The sequence below is a fragment of the Genypterus blacodes genome, unplaced genomic scaffold (assembly GCF_046128005.1).
Source record: "Genypterus blacodes isolate CSIRO-AG114 ecotype Tasmania unplaced genomic scaffold, CSIRO-AGI_Gbla_v1 ptg000032l_1, whole genome shotgun sequence".
Classification (NCBI taxonomy): domain Eukaryota; kingdom Metazoa; phylum Chordata; class Actinopteri; order Ophidiiformes; family Ophidiidae; genus Genypterus; species Genypterus blacodes.
Window position 1 is genome coordinate 7,480,603 of NW_027466845.1, and position 21,987 is coordinate 7,502,589.

Below are 21,987 nucleotides of genomic sequence, written 5' to 3' on the forward strand. Positions count from 1 at the left end.
TGTAATGACAAGTAATTATTTTTTGACACCCATCTATCACCACTGTCCATCATTTAATATATCGCCCAAACATATAGTGCTGACTTAATCACAAACAGGCAGTAACACAATTTATTTTGGAGCTCAATTGTCATTTTTTTTTAATTCTTAAGCAAATATTAATCCTGCAAGATTTTTTAAAAATGATTCAGTTTTTATTTATTACAAATGCATGCCTTGATACAACCAAGTAATTACATCATAAGATGGAATGATAAACTAAATTGACAAGACTGTGGAAAGTGAGATACATTTAAATTTCTATCAAACTTCCAGAAAGAAGGGGAAAAAGGTGGTTTAAACAGCACATAAGGCAGTGTTAAAAAGGCACCGGCTGCACATGAAAATGTCACTGGCGGGCTGATAACATAAGGGAGAGAATATGTTCATACAGTGATGCATATGTGGTAAATAAAACCATATAGATAACAGGGCAAACAGAGGCGGCTGCCTTATGTCTGAGTGTTGGTGTCTCATGGCAAATCACATTTCAGAAGCTTCTGTTGTCAAATGCATATAAAAAGAAACAACTTTCTTTTTAATCAACGTTAAAGACCCATGATGTGCTTTCAAGTCCTTGTGAGTACAGTATTACAGGACACCTATGTTTACACATTTCCATCATGTGTCAAATTCAGGTTTATGGAAAGTAAAGGCAAATAATCTCATATTCCCTAAACATGAGCTTCACTTTGCATCACTTTTCTGCACCTCAAAAGGCTTCTGTTACCGGTTAAAATGAACAGTAACTTATGCATAAAAGGTATAATCCCTTGTCAAAATATAAAGTTAAATAAGCATCGCCTGTCCGAGTGCCTGAACTGCACACTGCCTGCAAATACACATATACAACAGTGATCGATGCATTTACTCAGATGCTTAAGGTGTCCTACAATCTTTCATATACCTGCTATCAAACGTTAAATCTCTCAACATGGCAAAGTAAAGGAGCAGATCAAAAACATCAGTGATCTTTTTCAGCCAGTTGTTTTCATAGTGGAATTCCAGGATGTATAACCACAGGCTGGGATCAGTCAACTCTTCACAAACACAGATTTCGCACTCGAGAGCGGCACAGCCAAACTCAGCAACCCATCAATATCACATAAAGTCCGCTCCTAACTGAAATTAAATCTGAAATTTAGGGCTTTGTTTTTGCTGTATTTGCGTCCTGGTTTTTTTTTTTTTTACATTGCATTGCAGAATTCCAAGCCAGCAGATTCCCATATTCAACCCATGAGAGCTGTAGCAAATCAATTCATTCATTTGGTAATACATTCCTAAACTTTACTGGCCAATGGGATCCAGTCTGTCTTGGTATTGAGGCTCCATAAAAGATAGTAGCAGTACAAGAGTGACTGCGGACCCCAGAGGAGGTGGGCTAGTTATCCAGATAAGCAGTATACATTGTTTACAAAACACCAATTGAAACTGCTACTGGGTTCATTAAGAAATCCTGCTGAGGTAGGGTTTGACAGAAACCAAAGCCTCATGATCTGCTGCTTCGTGTGGTTCTAAACAAACAAACAAACAGGTTGAGTAGTACTAAGTACTGAATGCTTTTAGATCCAGTCCTGATAAAACATGGTAGACAAGAACGACGAAAACTTGAGTAGGTGAGGTTGGGCTTGAGATTCTTTAACTCCAGACATCCTGTGAATATCGTCCCTTGGTCATTAGTTTCTTGACGTAATCTGTGGCTTGAGTGTGCGTCATGCCTCCCAGTTCCTCTGCCATGTCGCAGAAGGCTGTTTGCACATCCTTGGCCATGTTCTTGGCATCCCTAAAGCAGCAAAAAAACATCAGTTTACACATTTGGTTTTGTAACTACTTCAGTTTAATTCATATCATCAATAGGTTTGTCTATATATCGTCCATACTGTATACTGGAGGTGATGTCTTAATAGTGATGAAACAACTTCTCATGTCGCCACCAGGAGGCGCTAAAGCACCAATGAGGAACAGGGTTATTACAATGATTTGTTAATTACCCGCAGATGTAGATATGAGCGTTTTCTGAGTGGATCAGTTTCCACAACCCCTCCTTGTTCCTCGTCAGGAGATGCTGCACGTACACCTTCAATTTGAACAAAGGAAACCATGATCATTGGTTTAAAACATGATGATGTGCTGTATGTATGACACATATAGTGAAAGGTCTCAATATCACGTTCAAAATACAACATACAGATACAAACACACTAAATACACCTGTAATATTAAAAATGAATTCAGAACTATGTAAAAGGTGTTTGGCAGCCCTCGTCATTTTCATTCTGAAACTTATAAGATGCTATTAAAATGCACTTTAATCTTACACTAAACTAAATAATGACACTTGGCGGCAGAACTTGATGTGAGGAGAAGATGAAGGAGAAGCAAACATAAGCAGACAGCCTCACCTTCTGTTCCTGGTCTCTGGAGAAGGCAATGTTCAGCTCTGTTAGAACTCCCGTCTTCTCTGCCTCCTCCAGCTCTTCCTGGTAAAGATAATCCTCGTTCTTATGTCTGCAGCCAAAGTACATCACCGTCTCGCCAACCTCCTTTCCTGTACAAGGTCACAACCACAAAGGGAAAAAAAGCTTATTTCATACACTGGCAGAGGCTTTTCCCACTACGCCCACACACCTACTCGCTCCTTGTACAACTCCGCTGCTTGCCAATGTTGTTCTAGTCTCTTTGCTGCCTGTTGAAATGTTGAAAATGTATTACTGCCTTGGGTATTTTACTGATTATTTTGTGGTATGGATCAATTCTCCTTCTGTGCACCATCTTTAAAATGCTTGGGTCTGTACTGTGTTTGTGAAAGCTGAATGTTTTGGTCAAACGCACCACCCTCTCATCATTTCTATGTCCAAACCACTGACAGTCTAACCTTGGGGTTCATCCTAGAGATGTTCAGAGTAAATAACTCTATAGAACAAGGACTCACTGGAGACCAGGGTTCATGGTGTTGGACCAGACTTGGGTAATAGGAAACAAAAGGGACCATGTGACTCTTTGCATTCTTGTGTTGTGAGCATGTGATGACCATTACTCTAACCTCACCACAGGGAAAAAAAACATGACTGCGAGGATAGAGATGTGGAAAACCCTTCAGAGACAAGCTGAGGAAAGGTCAGAAAAACAAAAAACCACACACACCCACACACCCACACACCCACACACCCACACACCCACACACACACACACACACACACACACACACACACACACACACACACACACACACACACAGACACAGACACAGACAGGCGGTTCTGTATTCTGTACCTTGCTCTTTGAGCCAGCCTCTCTCCTGGATGAAGCCCAAGAATGGAGCGATTCCAGTCCCAGGGCCGACCATGACCACTGGGTTGGTGGCCTTGAAGGGCAAACGGAACTGAGACTTGCGGATGTACATGGGAACAGTGGACTTGTGGCCGTTATCAGTGACCACTTTGTTCTTGAGCCAGTTTGTGGCGACTCCCTTGTTGGTGCGGCCAGCTTTGGTCTCATACTCCACCACCACCGCACAGATGTGTATGCTGTTGGGGTGAACCTACAAAACAGAACAGATTGATGATAAAGACACGGAACGGTCGACAGTTTCTTTTTAGGTTTCCTGATATGAAACCTCGAGCTACTGGTGCCATTAGATGAAAGGTCAATGGAGCATTAGGATTTATCCTGTGGGAACTATGACAATCCATAAACGTTTGCCTTTCAAACAAAGTGTTGGATTGACCATGGTTGACTTTAACGTTGCGAATCAAACAGAAGGATCATTTATAATTTGATATTTCTACTACCACTACAACAGCAATTTCAATCATTACCTTAGCGGAGGAGGCGATGGAGTAATAGCGAGCCTGGAGACGAGGCAGCAGCTCACACAGGTGGTCAACGGGAGGCCTCAAAGACGGCATATCCTCCAGGATGGCGAGGATGTTTCTACAGGCATCCAACACCCAACTCTGGTACAGAGCCTGTCGAGAGGTGGCAGCAAACAGACATTCATGAGTTACAGTCCACTGACCATAACCAATTTACAAAGCCTAAGCAGACTGTGTTACACAAATGGAATCTACATCTATCTTGTGCAAAGCAAGCAAGCCAAGCATCCACCCCAAAGGAATCCCGGATATATAAACGTTTAGGTACGAAGTGGGGGGAGACTTTACTGTCATTGTCACATGTACAATGGAATTTCTTCTCTGCCTGAACCCATCCCAGAGACCCTTTTCCACCAGTCACACACACCTTGCCCTCAGGGGACGAGGATGCCATCTTGCGCATGTTCTCCTGGTCTTTGGGGTCAGAGGCGTACTGTGCCAGCTCATAGAGGACATTGGTGCGAGGTGGATGCGTGACGTCCAGGTAGTGAGTCAAGGCCGTGCGGTAGGTGGTGGGGCATGGGAACGGATGTTTCTTGTTGGACTCCTCTGAAAAACACAAGTTTGTAGTTTCAGCAAAACAAACAAACAAGCTGTGTGTCATTCTGGCACTTAAGTCTCCTACACAGCTGAACTATAAGCTTATCACAGAACTGATCAATTAAGAAACATCTCTGATAAACTACTGATGAAATAATAACAATCCCGTATCCCATAATGTTGCCAAACACAACAGGCATTAACTATCGCTGACACGCGATGACCTTGACGGTGTTTACGCAACATATTTATTGCAGCAATAACATATCCACAGCAATATATCAACTTCCCTTCCAAGTACAAGAAGGAAGCTGCTGTTGTGAAACAGTCCCTCCAGCTTTATGCCATTCTGCAATCGCAGGGTTTGACGTACATGAAACAAAGTGGTACCATTTTCCACAATGTACAAATTTATGTGCGGGGAAGCAGAGGAACATATTTGTCAAGAAGCAGAGTGGCACGTTTCCCGGCTGCTCATCAAGCAACCTACCCACATCCACATTACTTATGTGCAAGTGGTGATGTGTTGATTACAATGTTAAACTGAACTGAAGAAAGTGCGATGTTTAGTTTCATATCACTTCATTTAGAAGTTGGTCACATAAATATTTAATGAAAATGAATATGAATATTTGAAAAAGCGTAATGGTTGTGATATATAAAGAAGATAAATGTAAAAAAAAAAAATGTGTTATGAAATGTTGGTGGTCCTGGTGAAGAGAGGATGAAAGGGAAGATGTTTTGAGATCTTTTGAGAGGCGTGTGCGTGTCAAGGTGCTTCCAGTGTTCAATGCCATACCATCAAGGTTGTTGAGAGAGATAACCACATCAAGGTCCACGTCGAGGACTTGCCCCAGCTTGTTCACCAACGTTGAGTCATTTGTCGGGAAAACTGCAACATGGTCTCCTGATTCGTATCTGAAATCACAGAATGTTAAAACGCATTTGGACTTAGGACCTGCATTCATAAAGATATGAGCTGGGCCTGCCACTGCACTTGATTCCCTCACTCGTATGTCAGGTAATTAAGAACAAGCAATAAAATTCATAAAAATGAATTAATATGAAACCACTTTGTGACGGTGTCAGCGGGTCGATAATGGATGCATATGATCACACTTACCTGATCTTGGAGCCAGTTATGTCGAGTTCAAGGTGCATAAGATGTCTGTCGCCTCCTTTGTTGAGTTTCCGGTTGACAGTGACTGGAGCCAGGAATGGGTTTTTAGCATCATAAGGTCTGAAAACAGATCATCAAGTCTGTTAATACATCAAATCTTCCATTTGAAAAATAACTGAAGTCTTTAAAAAGGCTGTTTCACGTGTCCACTAGGTGGCAGACAGCTTCATTTTTAGAACATGACCTTTGGTAAACTTGGTATCTGATTGGTATTGAGGTGAAATGTGAGCAATGACTAAGCAGGTGTAACAGCGATGCATGAGTTCAACCAGTGACCAGCTCCTCCAGGATAATACTTACGGCTTTTGAACCTCGAAACTGTTCAGGCGGCCAATTTCTCCTGTGTAGACTTTGTTCATGTTGATGTCGGTGTACTCCTGCAGCTCGTACTGTCGTATGCTGTGTGAGGAGACAGAGCGTGGTTAGTCACATCATACAGAGAAACATATAGGTGCAGCAGCTGGCAGGAGGGTGAAATACCTGACATGTGTTTATTCATGTACAGAAACAAGGGGATTTCCAAATCATTTAGAAAATAGCCCTCAACTATAAATAGTTTTAACAGGTGGCTGGTATGAGCATGCATTAAAGGGAAACCATAATTCAGAGAGATGAACTACATGATACCAGATTTTCGAGGAAAATAATTGTGTCTTGTCTGTGAATGAACCTTGATTCATCGCCTAAAGCTTCCACTCCAAAGTGCTCGCAGACAGCTGGCCAGAACTGCTCTCTCCAGGAAACAAAGTCCTCCTCCAGGCTGAAAGACACCAGCAGGCCGGTCAGAGGGGAAAGAGCTTCGATTTAGACATAACAAGGCAAATCAATGCAGACAACTTATTTACAAGTACAAACCAGGGAACATTTTCAAAGAGGACCAATCACAAAATCACTCAAGTGAAACCACTTCAGTGATTTTCCAAACAAAGTCTTAACTCAACTGGAAATCAGAAGTCCTGTTTGTGGGGACCATGCTCTCCATTACATTGAACAATTGGGATATGACACTTTATGTGTAAAAGAACAGGGTTTGCTGTGTTGGTGACACTACAGGAAAGGTCAGGGGGGTGTGACCAAAAGTTTTATGATTGTTTGTTTTGCCATTGGGTGAGGGTGAATCCACACCCAATTTGAGCACAGTCTAGATAAACGTCGAGACATCTGATGGACAGATGGACAAACAGAAACAACAAGAATAATGTTCTGTTCTCGGATGGCTTCCAGTGAAATGTTTAGAGAATCATTCGTCAGGGTCGACATCATGGACTTTGAGCTGCACCCCTCCACCTCTATGCTCATGGAACAAACAAGACATATTGTTGTTCGCACAGAGGAATAATCCAGTACTTACTTGCCATCATCATCTCCCAAACCAAGATCATAGATGCGGTTTCCCCCGAGTTCTTCCAGCCTTTTGTCCACATATTTACCCATTGCATTGTAGTGTTCATAAGTCTTGTTGCCCAAAGCAAATACCTGCGGGGACACACATGTATCATTAACCAGTTTCTATACGCAATTTGAGGACAAGAACAAGAGTGAACCTATTTACACTGCGCAGGTTAAAATGAAAGTGTTTTGACTTTAAGTGTGACAGAGTATTTTGGTAGAGTTTTTTGCATTAATCTGAATCAATACCTTTTAAATAACTTGTTTTTAAAGAAATCCCTTTATACATTCACTATAGGCCAGAGGGACAAAGAATACAAGACAGGAGGACATCCAGTGAACATGCCAGAAGGGACGAACAGAAGACTGGCCCAGACTTGACATGACATCACAAAAGGACTTTTCTTTCATGGTGAGCACAAATGCGACTGGGCTGCACTCTGAATGTGGATACCCATGCAAACTGACACGGCCTGACTCATACAATCAACAAGTAGCGGGCCAGGAATAGGAAAAATTTAATTACACTCTGTCATGTTCATTCCAGTATAAATGCAAATCCAGCCTGTGATTCCCAGTATTCCACGCTGCCATTCTAAGTTCCACTTCCATGAAACTTAAACTCCAGAAAAAGTCAAAGGAAAATAATTTGTTAAACTATGAATGACCTTCTTCTTGGTAAAGGAGTAAAAGTTTAAAGTTAAGCGTTCAAACTCAGACAGTATAAATGGTGCTGTCACATCTTAATATACATATCGCTCATAATTTGGACATTTCCAGTCTTATTAAAAGATTTTCAGTATTGTGGCCCTTGTGCTATACTCGATCAGAAAGACTCACAGTGTAGTTTAATCCAGAGAGGTCGTCTTCATTTTCCTGCAGCCAGTCATAGAAGTCCTGAGCATTATCTGTAGGGTCTCCTTCTCCGTAGGTGGCCATGCAAAATATGGCGAGGGAGTTTTCAATCTCAGACAGACGAGACATTTCACCCTGGACATCAGCATCAGAGACAGTGAGCGGTGACGAACAGAAACATTTATCAGAGATGTATATCAAGACATTGGACATCAAGACATTTCAATCATCACACCCATTCAGGTTCCCAATACCATTCAGAGACCGTAGTAAAGGACTGCTACTATAAGTTATACAATCAGAACATACTGGGACAGAATAATGTCCCGTGTCTCTGTTACATTCTGTAAGCGTGTAATCTGCCTTTCCCCTCCATACTGCAATGTTTCATGAATGTTTACTTTGCTGCACACATAGTCTATCTTGGGTCTTTTTTCCATGATGACATCATTGCTTGGCTGAACGAGAAGGACCTCATTTTGTTTGAATTCTGTGGTTTGCATGTTGTTCCACTATTGTAAATTACCATGTCATATTCCTCTGGGTCAGCAGCCATTCCTTTCATGCCATAGCGCTGAGCGTCTTTGGACAGTCTATTGGCAAATTCCTCTGCTGTGCCCGTCTGGGAGCCGTAGAAGACAATGATGTTCTTGCCCTGGTTTCAAATCGAGAAAACAAAGGGCACAGGCTTAACAATGAGGAGCGTAACAATGTTTCCAACCCTGAAAACGTTGTCCATTGTGAGCATTGTTAACATCTGTATTTGTATTTAGCTACTTTCTAAACCTCTAACTACCATCTTCAGCAAATCCTTTGTCATATCTGGCAGCTCCTCTAAGCTGAAACAAATAATTCTGAGAGAAAAAGACACATTTGAAGCAAACATCTGTATACAGCATATGCATTTGTGGAAGGAGTGTGTTTATCTACTGTGCAGTGACTAAATCAAAAGGTGTAGGAGGAAAAATGTCTACTAAAGTCTTACTGCAAACCCACAAGAGCTGTATAACCAAAGTCATTTTTTGAAGACCAGTTGGAAACAGGAGCATCAAAGTCCAAACAGACACTGTACAGTCACATTAGCACCAAAGCAATTTTATAGTCATTACATTCTTAACCCACAAAGGAAAACCACAGCAAAAGGACATTTCAGTGCTGACTGTATTTTGAACTTCAAAACTATGACCACAAAGAAGTATGACCCTAAAGCCAATGAGCATGTCAAATCCAAAACAATGATGACAATAAATACTTTGACAGAGGAACTTTGACTTGTAGATAAAAATGAATTTCTGAGGGACAATAAGTCTTTAAGTCTGCTTTAAGTCACAACAGTAACGTGCTGAAATAATTGGCCAAAACATCTCCTGGGGGCTGGACTACCAAGGAGGCTCAACAAACCTCGGCCTTGTTTGCGTTAGCTGGCTTGACAAGATCTTAAACTGTGTCATGACGCTGCTAATCGACACACTTTGTGTACGAAGCTTTCTTAGTGCAGCGATTGTTTTAGTCCCAATCTTCCAGCATATCTTCCGGCATAAAATGCACGGCAATCAAGCACTGAGTGTCTATAGTGCTGATTTGTGCCGCTATCTAAATATCCTGGCCCTGTGGAGAGACGCCCTCAAGATACGTGCACGTACTTCAACCGGATCCTGCAGGGACAATGACGCTATTTTCTTATTTTCTAATGATTGGTCATCAGCTCGGAGCTCTGTGCCAGACTAGCCGTGGAGCATAAGTTACCATGGCGACAGAGTGCAATCAGACAGACTGTGTGACATTGAAAAATCGGACTGAGCTAACCTCTTAAAGTCCCTTCTTAATACAGGCCCATGGAAACAAAAACAAATAAACAAAAAGCTCACTCACCATTTTCTTCATCTTTTCAATGAAACTGGTCTCTCGTGTGATGGGTGCTCTGAAAGGAAGAACAAGTTGATAAGTTAGTCTTTGAATTTGCTCTCTACCATAACAGCACACTTTTAAAACAAGCTGTTGCACAAAATAAGTATTGACAGCACAGCGTAAATGTGTAAAAAATAAACTGAAAGCGAGACCGAAAAGTATTAATAATAATGATTTACAACAGAATTGAATTTTTAGCATTTAACTAAGGTAAGAAGGGAGGATCGAACTGTGAGTTAAGGTAAGGTAAGTCTTACACTAAATGAAGAAGACCGGGTTTAAAGACCACAAATAATATACATATCTCACAATGAACATGACTTTTTTTATGTCATCATAGTTGCTGTAGAGTAGCGGAGCAGTTATCAACCATAAAACACTCATTGAGACTTATGTCATAAAACAGCCAGACTGGATATCTTATCATTACAGCTGATACTCGATGATCATTGAAAGGCTTGTTGTACCAATGAAGTAATTAATGGATGGGGACAGATCAAAACAACATGTGCAAGCCATAGACAACCTTATGAGACAAAGACGGAGGGCGCAACATCTATCATCGCACACAATAAAAGGCAATGCCGCTCAGTTCGGCATCAAAGGTCTGAGTGGACAGCTGCAATTCTGAAAAAGGAACAACAAGGCTACAGATGAAGCTAAACTGGAATACTATGCAGAAGGAATATATTTGCAGATTATTAGAAACACCGCAATGTCCTAGAGCCTACAAAAATATATACAGCGTGTCCTATTCCCAAGCCAGAAATCAGGTTTGTTTGTTTGAAGAATTGGCAAATTAGGTATAAGGGGACGTAAACTTAGATCCTCCACTTCAGTTCTGTCTCTAATGTGTGCTTACGAGACACAGAGTCTACGGTCAGTGTGTGGAGGGCAGGCGTATGGCATCCATACAGAACACACTCAGAAGCCAAAATTCCTGATGGAAATTTGAAACAAGCCTTTGCCCCCGAGCTGGAGCTTTCCTGAACGGCTTAACAGGCTCTGCCGGGGCCGCTATCAGTGCAGATCGTCTGCCTGCTGGCCCCTCACTCCCTCCCTCACTCACTCACACTCCCTCACTCACTCACTCACTCACTCAGTCAGTCACTCCACAGGGATCAGTGTGTTTGCATCATTAGAAACAGGCAGGTTGGCAGGGTTCAACATCTGTGAAGAACCTGGATCTTGTAAACTAAAAATGCTTGTAATTTAAGTTCTCTGTGAGCCAGTAAACCTAGAACCTTCTACATTTGTACCCCTAAAGACTCAAATAAGGGGGGCAAAAATACACCCCTTTAAAACTGACTGTAATGTAGTAAATCGTTATGAATGAACTCGTACTTCTAACAAAGCAATATGAATGAATGATGATAAAAGCACATCTGAAAGGTTTTAGCTGGGTTATCAACAAATCATGTGTGGATAAACTGAGGTCATCTTTGTGTCTGATGTGAAAACAAACATCCCAGTATGTGTTTGATGTTTAAGTCCTACTTGATCCAGCAGATCCTCTATTGGAAATGGTCTGGGACAAGCAACAAAGACAGCAAACCCAACACTTAGGGTATGAGAGATAGATAGGTATATTTAAATGAACGAGTCATTATTCTAATCGGCCCTGATGCTAATTGCAGTATGGTAACGGTCCTGAAGGGTTTAAATAGCCCCAAAGTTTCACACACTGGCAACAATTCCCTTTTTGGCAGGACTCAGGTCAAAGAAACTCTGAGCTTCCTGGCGTTGTGTCGTCGTTTGACATTTTCAGGAAGTGACGGGGAGTACTGATAGTGTCAAAGCTTAACACATTCCAGAAAACTGGACACGTTCTGATTCTCATCCACACTTTACATACCTCAGAATCTTGGCAGGCACAGGTCAGCACTTAGTTTGCTATGCATGTACAGTATACATTCCAAATCATACACATGAGATTTTCCACAACGCTGTTCACAGAAACCTCTAATCTGTTCTTCCATCCACCAAAAGAAACCAAACACTGTCAAACAAGGACTCCGCGTCAACTTACTCCAAGGCTCATTCAGACATACAGCTGGTCTATGCAAGTCCAGACTCACACTTTAAACATCGATATCAACGGCTAAGCAAAGCTCACACTATGCTTGTTTACTCTCATTAAAACCTGAATGATGTTATGCAATGACAACCACTGCACCGCTTTGAGGAGCTTGTGGGAAAACAAGATGCAGACAGACTGAAACACTTTCTTAAGACCTTACCTCAAACAGAAGCCACTTCTACAGGACACAACGTGCTTCAAAGGTGTCACTTAAACTTACGCTCCTAAGCACAGCCTGAGTCACACAACATAGGATAAAACATGACTGATGAGAAAGGGTAAGAAAATCGCGTAAGCATCGCAAAAGATTAAAAATCAGTTCGATTGCTTTTGAAGGGACACTCAAACAAAATCTTTACTGACCTCTCAGCAGCATCTCTCCTGTCCTCTGGCAGTGAGAAGACGCAGCCCATGGCACGCAGCCCTGTAGCTCACCACTGCCACTAGCACCACTGGCTAGGCGAGCCAGAACCGCCACACTTGAAATCAAAAGCAGGACGGCAACAATCCACCACCGCAGGATGAAAAACAAACAAGTCCAGGAGGGCACGGCGGCACTCAGAGGTTTTGAAGAGCTGCTTGCCTTCACCTCCAACACGCTCTGAACTCTGCCTTTTCCTGTGCCTCTCTGAAAGCAGCAGGGTCTGTTCTCCCAACAGAAAGAGCTCCGCTCCACCACACACGCGCGCACACACACACATATACACACACACACACAGCAGCCTACAAGCCCTGTCAATGTCTGGCAACTGCTGAGGACACAATGGTGGGAAACAGACTTTCCCATAAAATCTAGCCGAGCTGCAGACCCACACTTTTGACTCACACAAACACACACTGAAACACTCTTGAGCTGAAAATGCCTTCCTCCTCATCCCCGCCCCTTTCCCTCTCCGCTCTGAAAGGTGTTAGGAACTCAAAAGTCTACACGATCCACTTGGCAAGTTATCACAGCAAGTTCTCGGTGGACCATTGTGAGGGGAAGAGCTGTGAATGGTAGTTTCTCTGAAGTGTCCCCCCACCCCCACCCCAATGGAGGAGAGAGGGGAATGTCATTACTATGGCAACCTCATTTATCATAAAAGGATTCCATTTGTGACATGGTCCCTACTCCAATGGCAGCGCAGCTTGGCGTGCACACAGAAAATTAGATCGTGGGGAAAGAAGAATGGAAAAAAGAGTAAGTCAGGGCAAAGAAAGGGGTGCTTGTCTTCTGCCTCAACTTTCCACCTTTGGGGAGGACTCACAAAAGAAGCTTGGCTCGCCTTCCTCACTTGCTCTCCAGGGAACTTTCAAAATGGGTTCAGGGCCAAAAACAAAAGCACAGGAAAGACATGGAGGCCTACGCCCCCTTCATAACAGTTAGGTAATCACTGCTTCCATTAAGGGGAGGGGAGTCTAGCGCCGTGCTTGTGTCGTTCCATGTTCCCTTTCTCTAATCCCGCCCTCCGCGGATATATAATCTACCCAGAGCAGAAAACATGTTCTCCCAGCGTCTCTCCCCTCTAGTCAACCTCGTGTTTCACACACATGGTCAGGATTTCCCTTTGACAGACTGAGTTCAGCCTCCAAACAGCCAATGCGAGACCTCAGACAATGAGTGCGGCTCTTCCTTGGCCCGTGGATTTACTCCGACGACCAAACAAATTGTAATGCGGTCATGGGAGGGACTACAATGTGGCCACTGCATTCATAGTTCACTGCAAACAAGCCAAACCCTCATCCCTCCACTGATAAGTGATGCTGTAGCGCGTGTGTGTGTGAGCCAGCGAGCGGGTGAGGGAGACATGAGAAAAAGAACAGAGGTCACCTCCTAGTGGAACATTTACACGAACCATTAGCCGTGCACTTTCACACAGCGACTTCAATGGCTGTGTCACGACACCTTGCACAGCCCACACACACACACACACACACACACACACACACACACACACACACACACACACACACACACACACACACACACACACACACACACACACACACACACACACACACACACACACACACACACACACACACACACACAAGATGCATCTGTGTTGAGCAGTTACACCACAGGGAATTCCTTGTATGTGCAAATGTGTTTGGCCAATGAATCTATTATTCTTCTCTAACAACATGTGACTTAACATAGGAATTTACATTCAAGAGGACATTGTGCTGCATCGTGATAAGGATCATGTAGGAGCGACCACGTTAAAATAAATAACCATTACAGCACGGCAAACCAAAGGCAGAGTAACTCAAGAAGATGGGAGGTGAAAATACTTGAAGAAATAGATCTCTACAACCGTCAGGACTCAATCATAAACTGCACAATAACTCGATATCATGGCATCTTCTTCTTTTCTGTTATCTGAACTGTGGAGTCACTCTTCTGATATGAGCTGTACCTGTACAGGTGTACAGTGATTACTCAGACCAGACGCCCTCTGTTAGAGCTTGTCAATGCTTTGTGTTTTAAACTTTAAAAACGCCTCACGAAAAAATCAAAGGGTAGAAAAACAACACCAAAGTCCAAGGAATACTAAGAGCCATGAACATAAAATGGGTTTGTCTCAACCTCCACTTCCAACTCAGCAGCAGTTACTCGCCTATTTGAGTGTGTGTGCTCAGTAAAAGGGAAGCTTGGTGTTGTCTTTGCCTTGAAGCAAAGCTCTTGCTATTGGGCAGACGCAGACGAGTGGACAAACCAGCCTGCGGTGCCAGGATGAGGGCTTCTTCAATCTGACTTTGTGGTATGTCAAGACCTTAACATACCAACCGTCCCCTCCAGCTGCAGATCCACTCCTCTGCATTGTTGCTAATCTATAAGGGCCTGTTTAGTTTCGCTTTTTAAACATTATAACCTTATTGATCAAGGTTACAAGAACAGCAACGACATCATACAAAGTCCACAATAAAAATTAAATTTAAATACAGGTGAATTTACATTATGTTGTCCAAACAGAAGAGTAGAAATAATTTCACAGCTAATGTAAACAGAATTGAACACATACTGTATGATGACACGTCACAGATATGGGGCAAATAATCTCCATTGAGGGTAAGATGAATGATTTTTGGGTTGTTTTGCTTATGTAACATCCTATGAGTGGAAAAATAAAACGCATATAAGATGCAATGAGAATAAAATGGTAACGTTTTTCCTCCTGATGGTTGTAGTTAAAATGAATGACACCGTTGATGTTTAATCTACTCCCAGACCCTCTTCGAATGAATTATAAACTGGTAATATACACTCACATTGTGTCGAGCTTCTTGAATTCCGGGATGGGGTCGGGCTTCTTACGGGACATGAACCAATAAATGACAAGGCCGGCAATCAAGGAGAAGAGGAAGAGGTCCAGGTTACTAAAAAGTGGCTCATCTTCATCCACCATAGGCTCGGTGTGGGTGATGCCGTCTGCTTCGGTGTCTGCCATGTTTACACTCTGTATGGGGAGAGAAAGAGCACAAACATTAGAACATTTGTCCCAACAAATACTGAATCTTGACTGCTGAAATAAGGAATACTCCCACAGTGGCAAGAAAGATGACTGACAGACCTGAGTGTGACCATAAAACCTGTTCAGCCGCTGATTAGGATAATGTAGTTACAGACCAGTGTGATTAATATGAATACTGTACAAACAATCCAACAGAATGATGGCCTCTTGTGCAAACATTACTAAACCCCTGCCTCTGAAGACTGTAAGGCCACTGCTCCATACTCACTGCTGTCAATACACAAGGAATCTCTTTCCCATTCATGCCATGTCTAAGGTTGCCATGACACCTTCGCAGCAAGACCTTCACCCCTCAGCAACACAAAGCTCCTTTTAAACAAGTACACCGTAGGAGCTATTCACTTAAGAGGGCGAGAGAACTTGGTGTTCTGCACTCTCGGGTTACAATTTAATTCAGAGAGCAATTATGGCTTTCAGGTTTGCTGTAATCCATTAAAGTAGCTGGAGAACAGTTTGAGAAGAGTTGGTCTGTTAGTTTTGCAGATTATGTTTACACAGACATGTTCACTGCAAAACTGCTGACTCACTGATACAACTGGTGCTGCACTCCGGACTAAAGGCGTCACAAGAGATCACTGATGCCATCAACATGTTTCTCTATAAATGTGAAATAAACAAAAGAATGAATGGAACCATTTCAGATAAAGACACAGAACTAAAAGCTTAACTGATGTAGATTTTTTAACATCCAAGGCCGAGTTGAACTTAGCTGGAAGAGGTTTCTGAGATATGAGGGACAACATCAGACAGTATATCTATAAAGTAAATAGTATAGTTGTACTACACGTTCAGTTACCCATTACAAATGTGTGAACGTGGCTCATTTGTTAGTTACATCACTTGTGCCTGCTTGCAGATTGTTGCAATACTGTATCCATGTCAACTATTCTGCTCTGCAATCTCTTGGGAGAATATAGCAGCAGCACACACAAAAACACAGTCTACATCTGGCAAATAACGACAGAAGATAAATTATTATCATTATTATTACGCTATTATGGACATTAGGTTGGTTTACACGGTGTAATCAAAACAATAACGCTGATTTCATGTCAGCTGCTAGTTGTAGTAATAAAGGTGTTTTTGCAGGGGATTTGCCACAGGGGCTCCGGCTGGTCACTGGATAGCATCACATCTGGGGCAGTTAATCAGAGTTCACTGGGACCGTTCAGCCTCTTCAGTAAATACACTGAGACAAAGCTGCCGATCGTATAAGTGACGAGTTCCTTCGTATTACCGAGTTATCACGTGTGCACAACAACTGCTTTAAACAGCACGGCGCTGGAAGAAAAAGTTCAACAACTTCAGATAAATGAATAAACGCGTTATTTTATCACTGTGGGGAACAAAAGTTTGGATAACAATAATGAAATAAGAGAAATAAGTAACGCTAACGTTTAAATAAACCGAGTAAAGTGAGGTAGGTAGCTGGGCCCTGACTATTCCCTGGGTCGTGACAACACTGAGTGAAATTAGCCGAAATACTTTTGAGTATAGAGACAGAACAATGAAACAGAAGTTGCGTTGAGTTACAATTTTAAGACAGAGGATAGTGACGAAGAGGAGGGAGAAAAGTTAGCTCCAGTTTGCGTAACAGCTGCAGGAGGAACCTGCTTTGGCTAACGACGGCTAAACGCTAATTTAATTCCAAACTATTGTTCGTGTTTGCGGTGCGTTGTGGTTTGTGGCTCATAATGCACGTTGGTATAACGCATGTAGGTGAGAGTGTGTGTGTTTAGATCTTACCTTCTCCTCTCCTCTCTGTGTCACGCTCACACACACACACACTATGTACAACGCGGAAGAAAACGTTACGGTACGCAGGACCGAACCAACTGGGAGATACTGAGAGGGGTGGCACGTCGGCGTTCGAGTTTACGCACGCCCCGAATGGAGTGATTTCCTATACACGTGAAACGCAAAAGTGTGTTTTTTCCGACACAATTAATGTAACATTTACTGTTTAATTCATTGAAGCTCGTTTTATAATTTGTGTTAGTGAACACGTCGACTGGTCTGTAAAATGATCTACCTTAAATTAGCACATATTTAACATGCTATGACAAATACGTGCTCGGGTTTGCATGCCAAGGGTCACGGTTATATAATCCAGGGAGGAGAACGCACTGTGAATCCTAGACACTCTTTGTTAGTTTGAGTAATTGTTTGCATGTGTTGAGCTGTTCTATAAGTTTATGTATAAGTTTTTGTCTTATCAGTCTGTATGAGATAAGCAGTTCATTGTAATCGGGTGAAACCTGACAGATAGGGACACACACATACAGATTTGCTTTGTGAAGGAAAGAGCCCAGACAAAAAACAAAATGTTCCCAATTAGTCCAGAGAAACAAAATTTGAAATAAGAACATCAACAATGTCTTATTGAAGACTTATTGAAAGTGTATTGGTTGCTTTTTCACAATTCACAATTATAAAGAAGTTAACACGTGAAAATACAGACACAAGTTGGAACATAAAGTAGTTGCAATTTTAATGGTGAGATACTATTGATTAATATTTGTGCATTGTTCATTTGTTGTGAGTCAGTTAATACACTAAGATATTGAAAGTGCTGCTTTGGTCTTCTGGGGGAGTGGGGGGGTGATTGTGATTACACATCACTGACTCTTTGGTTCCTGGTTCTTGTTCCTGTGCTTCTGACGAACCACTGCAACAGTGGTGATGAAGTTCCCCATGAACAGAATAAGGAAGCAGAGACCACACATCATGACCTGGCATTACGTGGGAGAAGAATATGAGTAAGCACAATCGCCAAAATAGATGAGTCAATATGCAAACATTGAATTGTGAGAAGGGAGAGAGAATGATGTGAAGTTATAGTTTATCCAAAGAAAACATGCAGATGCAAAGTCACAGGGTTCATCTTTCAGACAATCAGCAAAATATTTGCCAAAGGCTTCCACACTAAGTGAACCAAACACCAATGTCCCTCTAGTGGTGTGAATATGCAGTACTTGCAAATAAGAAGAGCATTATGGTTAAAAAAAACAAATCTCTTATCTTTCACTGTGTCACGGCTAAACAGGGAAATGAAAGGACCAAATGTGGCCACAGTGTGAGCACACTGACCTGCCATTCATGGCATTCCGGGAGCTGGGCCATTTTGAAGAGAGAAAGGCAATTGAAGAGCTGCCAAAACTGCAAGACAAGAATGATGTCTAATGGGGATCGACTCTTAAGACATGCTGAAGGATTAATCACACTGCCAACAAGATAAGAATGTTTTGGACCACACCAAGATGGCCATTATGAAAACAGGTCTGTACTCTCAGCATGTTTAACATTTTGTCTATGTCAGCAATTCTATTCTAAACATGACTAGGCATGTTCTATGAACACTGACTAAGCAAGTAGTAAGATGAACTTTTGAAAAGCACAGTTGTGATTCAACAAAAATCATGTATGGGAAACTCACATGACCGAAAAAGAGGAAGGGCAAAAGGAAACTCAGCCCTTTCCACATCCAGGACTGAAATCCCTCTACAAACAGAATCCGGACGTGTTTTTAAACGCACTCGTTCTGAATATTACAGCAAGATTTTGAAAATGCTTATGTGACTGTTTCTCACCCACGGTCAGATCCATGTTGTGTCTTTCTCCCAGGGCACGTAGTCTGTACAGACAGCCACTCTGATAATAACACTGCAGACACTGAACAAAACCTGTGTATTTCAGAAGAAACACGCATTCAGAAGACGGTACTGCCTTAGTTCGATTTGGCACAAGGCTGAGTCATCGTACTTTAACCTTACTTTGATACAAAGTGTAGGCAAGGAACTGGTTTCTGAATGTGTGGTACATGTTTCCATCTGGCCTGAGGCATGAAAGAGAGAGAATTTGTAAATATATAGCAATTTATATTTCATTGTTTCAGTGTATGGTGAAATGGTGTTTTACTACTTATTATTGTGTTATTAAGGGATCTTATTTTGTCATCTCCTCACCATGTCAGCATTACACCAGACAGAAGAGCTGAGACGTAGTGATGGAAAACCCACCAGCCTTTGATTCTAAAACACAGGACACATTTATTAGATATGTAGATTGTATTTTTACACTCATACAATTGTTAACGGCTGATTCATGTCCATTGAAATTGTACCTTATATATGACCTCCAACATAGTTCTTCTAATCTTAATAAACTTAAAAATAATGACATCATACTTTGGACATAGGTTCGCCTGTGTCCAAAAATGTCCAATCTTTGAATATGATTAAACACCCAAAGTTGAGGAGGAAACACTAATTGTGGACTATCACATTTTAGTTTTGTGTATTATTAAATAATGACATACATCAATATCAGATTATGGTTGTTTTCTATCATAAGAGTGGCAGTGCTCACCTGGAGCCATTGGTGATGAGGATACTCTCCCTTATTGTTAATGTGCAGTAGTACCACACCAGCAGGAAATTGAGGATTGCATCGAGAAATCTATCGTAAGAGACACATGATAAGATAAGAGACCGACTTAGATACACAAACTGTGTCTTTGTAAGGAAACTGCCAGTGAACTGTATCTGTCCATACCTGTAGCTCACAAAGAAATAGCATATGCAGGAGAACAGCAGCAGTATGATTGTGAGGCACAGCTTGAACTTCTCGTATTCGTCTTTGTAGGCAAATCTGACATTGGATGCATCAAATATAGGAATCAATAAATAGTATTCAAGTTTCCATGACAGATTAAATAGACAGAATATTATAATTTACAACACCAAAGCCAAAACGTCATGCTGTGTGTCCTTGTTGATCATGCTCACTTCAATTGCTTGCTCATAAGAGTGACGTTCACATTTCCCAGGACCAGAGTGAGATACAACCTGAAACATAAAATGTTTCAAACCACATGATGTACATGTAAGAAGGTATTATGTCAACCTTTAGTGTTAAGATTTTAATGAAAAGGTCTTCTCACCCGTTCTTTGTGGGAAGAAAAGCTTCCATTTCAGAGAACGCATTTGGTCGTGTCTTGATTTTCTCTTTTATTTTTTCCATGGTTTTGGCATTTTCCTCTGCTTCGCCTCTGCTGCATCTGATGAATGATTTAAGTGCACAAAATAACTTTGTATCATTACCACACATTTGCCACAAGTTGAAACGTGTGCCTATCTGTGTGTGTGTGTGTGTGAGCTGATAAGACAGTACAGTATCACTCCACGAGCCTTCACTTCTGCATTGCTGGGTGTGGGTTTGTGTATTTGTGTGTGTACAGATTCGAACACTTACTTCTCCACTAGGTTCGACATCTCCTTCAATCTTCTTCGCTGATTGGAAATTGAGGACGAGCAGCTGCTTTGGAGTTTAGAAATTTCATCCAGTTTCTGCAAATACATTCTGTGGGTCTCCTGGATGTCATAAAAAAGAACACAGTTTATATCCAATTGAAAATGTAGATCAAAACACACGTGAACTTTGTAGGTTATACTGTACTCTGTTCTGGGACCAAACCATATTTAGCATTAAGTTTTAGTCAGCAGTGCTAATTTGTGGCATTTTTATATGTGACACAACTGCCATACATTCAAAAGGTTCCATTATGGGTTTTTGAGCGGTCTGGTTGAGACCATATGTAAAGTTACTTCTGCAACAGTTTTATGTGAATTCCATAATGATGCATAATAAAAGCTGATTTAATGATTTGTGGTCCCTTCTCTTACCTGAGTGCGTTGATAGTCTTCTTCCAGACATTTCCACTCCTCCAGAACTTCATTCAAACCGTGAGGCATTTTGTAAACTCCTTATACTGATAGAAATACTTGGAGAAATCTTAATTGTTTAACCACCAAAGACAACAATGATCGGTCTGGACTGTGGTGCAGCGCTACATTACAGGAAGTGTATGGCATCGTTGCAGACGGTTTATGGCAGAAAATGAACTTTGACTTATACGAGAGAGATTTGGACTTGAACTCTGGAAACATTATGTATCACATTGTTCAGTTATTACAATCATTTAAAATTGTGAGTAATTATCATAGCTACAGGTATTGAAGTTTCTAATGATCAATTAACTGAGACAGAGTTCATAGTCGTCTTCTTTTATTCAATCATTGAGTGTGTGAGGGTGGGTGCATTTCCTGCTATTGTTATAAGTTTGCTTAAGTCATAGCTGCTTATGTTACTATGTGGTTCAGTTTTTTTAGTGATGGCACTTTTATTTCGAAGAATGCATAAGAAATCTGAAGAATGAAGTAATTGTGGAAAAATCCTGACGATGAATTTCCCAGTTTATTTATGTGTTGCTCCCTCTAGTGGCACAGTGGAATCGAACACAAATTGGTCTATATACTGGTAATAAGTAGCTTTTTTTAATGTTATCGCTACACGTCAAAATGTAGCTGTTGAATAAGTTTGAAAGCAGATTGAGATGTTGGTGTCATTGTATTCTTAAAAGACAACAACAAGTAATAATCGGCTCACAAAAAGCCTACGATCAAAAAACAGGTAAACGAATATGAATAAATGTTAATTTCTACTTCTATTTAAATTTAAAGACGAATAGGGACCAATTGCTTGCTATAGAACATGGCACGAAGTACCAGAGGGGTTTCTATAGTATTCCTACGTTGTCATAGACAC

General features: G+C 41.5%; 2 protein-coding genes across 3 annotated transcripts; both read right to left on the bottom strand.

The window, feature by feature from the left end:
* Positions 1–186: 186 nt before the first annotated feature.
* Positions 187–17,211, bottom strand: porb (P450 (cytochrome) oxidoreductase b). 2 transcript variants are annotated; one of them, XM_076146002.1, is made up of 16 exons: positions 17,128–17,211; positions 15,119–15,306; positions 9,751–9,799; positions 8,405–8,533; positions 7,864–8,013; positions 6,986–7,110; positions 6,305–6,394; positions 5,935–6,033; positions 5,578–5,694; positions 5,254–5,372; positions 4,282–4,463; positions 3,858–4,007; positions 3,313–3,580; positions 2,442–2,587; positions 2,031–2,116; positions 187–1,822 (listed from the first exon to the last, which is right to left on the bottom strand). In XM_076146002.1, the coding sequence occupies exons 2-16, from the start codon at positions 15,295–15,297 to the stop codon at positions 1,678–1,680; spliced, it is 2,034 nt and encodes a 677-aa protein (XP_076002117.1). In that variant the 5' UTR covers positions 15,298–15,306; positions 17,128–17,211; the 3' UTR covers positions 187–1,677. The 2 variants fall into 2 exon arrangements, with proteins under 2 accessions (XP_076002117.1, XP_076002118.1); XM_076146003.1 differs by lacking the exons at positions 15,119–15,306; positions 17,128–17,211 and adding an exon at positions 12,230–12,560.
* A 673-nt stretch (positions 17,212–17,884) lies between these two features.
* On the bottom strand, positions 17,885–21,234 carry LOC142995169 (transmembrane protein 120A-A-like). Its single transcript, XM_076146120.1, has 12 exons — positions 21,066–21,234; positions 20,635–20,753; positions 20,324–20,440; positions 20,169–20,228; positions 19,936–20,031; positions 19,750–19,839; positions 19,347–19,412; positions 19,155–19,216; positions 18,972–19,064; positions 18,818–18,882; positions 18,472–18,540; positions 17,885–18,113 (listed from the first exon to the last, which is right to left on the bottom strand). The coding sequence occupies exons 1-12, from the start codon at positions 21,132–21,134 to the stop codon at positions 18,000–18,002; spliced, it is 1,020 nt and encodes a 339-aa protein (XP_076002235.1). The 5' UTR covers positions 21,135–21,234; the 3' UTR covers positions 17,885–17,999.
* Between the last annotated feature and the right edge of the window lie 753 nt (positions 21,235–21,987).